Source organism: Seriola lalandi, unplaced genomic scaffold (assembly GCF_002814215.2).
Source record: "Seriola lalandi dorsalis isolate HSWRI2012SDOR001 ecotype SW California unplaced genomic scaffold, Sedor1 jcf7180002054538, whole genome shotgun sequence".
NCBI classification, from domain to species: Eukaryota; Metazoa; Chordata; class Actinopteri; order Carangiformes; family Carangidae; genus Seriola; species Seriola lalandi.
The window spans coordinates 5321-6988 of NW_019525091.1; the positions used below are offsets into that span (position 1 = coordinate 5321).

The 1668-nt window shown below is 39.2% G+C and overlaps 1 protein-coding gene across 1 annotated transcript in view; it reads right to left on the bottom strand.

Moving 5' to 3' along the window:
• Positions 1–1232, bottom strand: part of LOC111661187 (patr class I histocompatibility antigen, A-5 alpha chain-like) — a 3950-nt gene extending 2718 nt beyond the window's left edge. Inside the window, exons 1-3 of the mRNA XM_087176173.1 lie at positions 1118–1232; positions 667–927; positions 4–165 (exon numbers count right to left, since the gene is read on the bottom strand). Of these exons, the coding sequence (XP_087032299.1) occupies positions 4–165; positions 667–927; positions 1118–1166 (472 nt within the window). The 5' untranslated portion in view covers positions 1167–1232. The remainder of the gene's footprint in view (positions 1–3; positions 166–666; positions 928–1117) is intronic.
• Between the last annotated feature and the right edge of the window lie 436 nt (positions 1233–1668).

Below are 1668 nucleotides of genomic sequence, written 5' to 3' on the forward strand. Positions count from 1 at the left end.
TCAGTTTGGTGACGGCAGCCAGTGGGTTCAGAGCGACCCATGTCAGTGTGTTCATGTCCAATGATATGAAATCTTCTCCACCATAACCAAACTGTGAAAAACCAACAACTTCTCCAGTCTCATCGTCCCATTCACAGCCACTCATCCTCTGTAAAATGTGGACACCTGAGACAGAGACAGACACAGAGACTGAAGTTAACAGTGATGTACAGATGATTTCTCCACTGGAAAGATGATCTTTAATAAATGTGTGTTGTGTTATGGTGCTGCGTAGTAATGTGATTGTTTGACTCTCTCTGTTATTGCTTCCAGTGTCTTGCCTCCATTGGAAGGAAGGTGAATCATAGCTAAGGCTCATGTGTCTGCATTAAAACATCCCTGTTTACTGAATAATCATTAGTGGTTTCTATTGCAACAATTTCAAAATGGCAAAAAGGTGGAAATCACAACCAAACTTTCACTGTCTGACACAGCTGATGCTCTGATCGGCTAAATAATTCCTCATCGTTACATCGTTATTGTTTCTCACCATGTCTCCTCCTGCAGTTTAACTCTGAATATTTCATGTGCATGAAAAATATAATGAGTGAATTAATGAGTAGTGGAAAATAAAGTATTAAAACACATGTATAAGAGTTCACAATGAAACATAAAAACACACTGTACCATCACTTTGGTTGAGGCGCTGCTTCATATCGGACATCCTGGCTTTGTAGACGTTCGGAAAAATCTCATGACACTTTTCACTGTACCACGCCAGCTGCTGAGGGTCGGTATCTGAATAATTTTTCACCCAGTCCCGTAGTTGTAACGACTCTTTGTCGCAGTAACCTGCCTGAATATCATCGACCAGTGCAACAGACACAACAGGTGGGAGGTTTGTGACTCCAGAAGACGCAGTGAGAACAAACTTGAGGGAGTGTTTCACTGTGGGACAAACAAGGTTTTCAAGAATTAATAGATTTTACAATCATCATAAATATAATGTATTCAGTAGGATTCAGTTAAAACTTGTTTGTTGATTGTTTTATCAAATTGAAGTGAAAGTGAAACTAAATCATGCAGGTGTGTGACGCAGGAGAAAAAAAAGAGTTAAATATGTAAAACGTGATCCTACCTGCTGATGAACCGAGACAGAAAAGAAGCAACAAAAATAACTTTTCCATCTTGTTTGGATGAAGATGAATAAAAGACTGAAGATTCAGCTGCTTAGGGGGGTGGGGCTTAGGGGGGTGTTGTTGTGGTGCTTAAGAATTTAAAAACTATTTGATTTTATAAAAACAATTTAATTCATTTGACAGTTAAGATATATATTGTGTTTTATATTTTTCATAGTTCATAGTTTCATTTGCATCTTGGTTATGCTGATAAAGTTATTAGTTCAGATAACATAAGTGACAGGTTGTTAACAGATTCCAGGTTGATTGTGCATCGATTTATTAGTAATGCCTTAAGGCTCCAGCAGGGGGAAGTCGCGCTTCTCTCCCTCACTTTATACACACGAGTGAAAACGAGAGCAGTGTAGTGTTTTCATCCCTCTTCCCTCGCTATTCTGCCTATTTTAAAGGTGCAACATTGTCACGTCAACGTCACGACGTCAAGTCAGACAGTGGATGGGAGGAGCTGTTGGATTCATTTTAATGGAAGCTCAGAGCTGAATAAACTGCA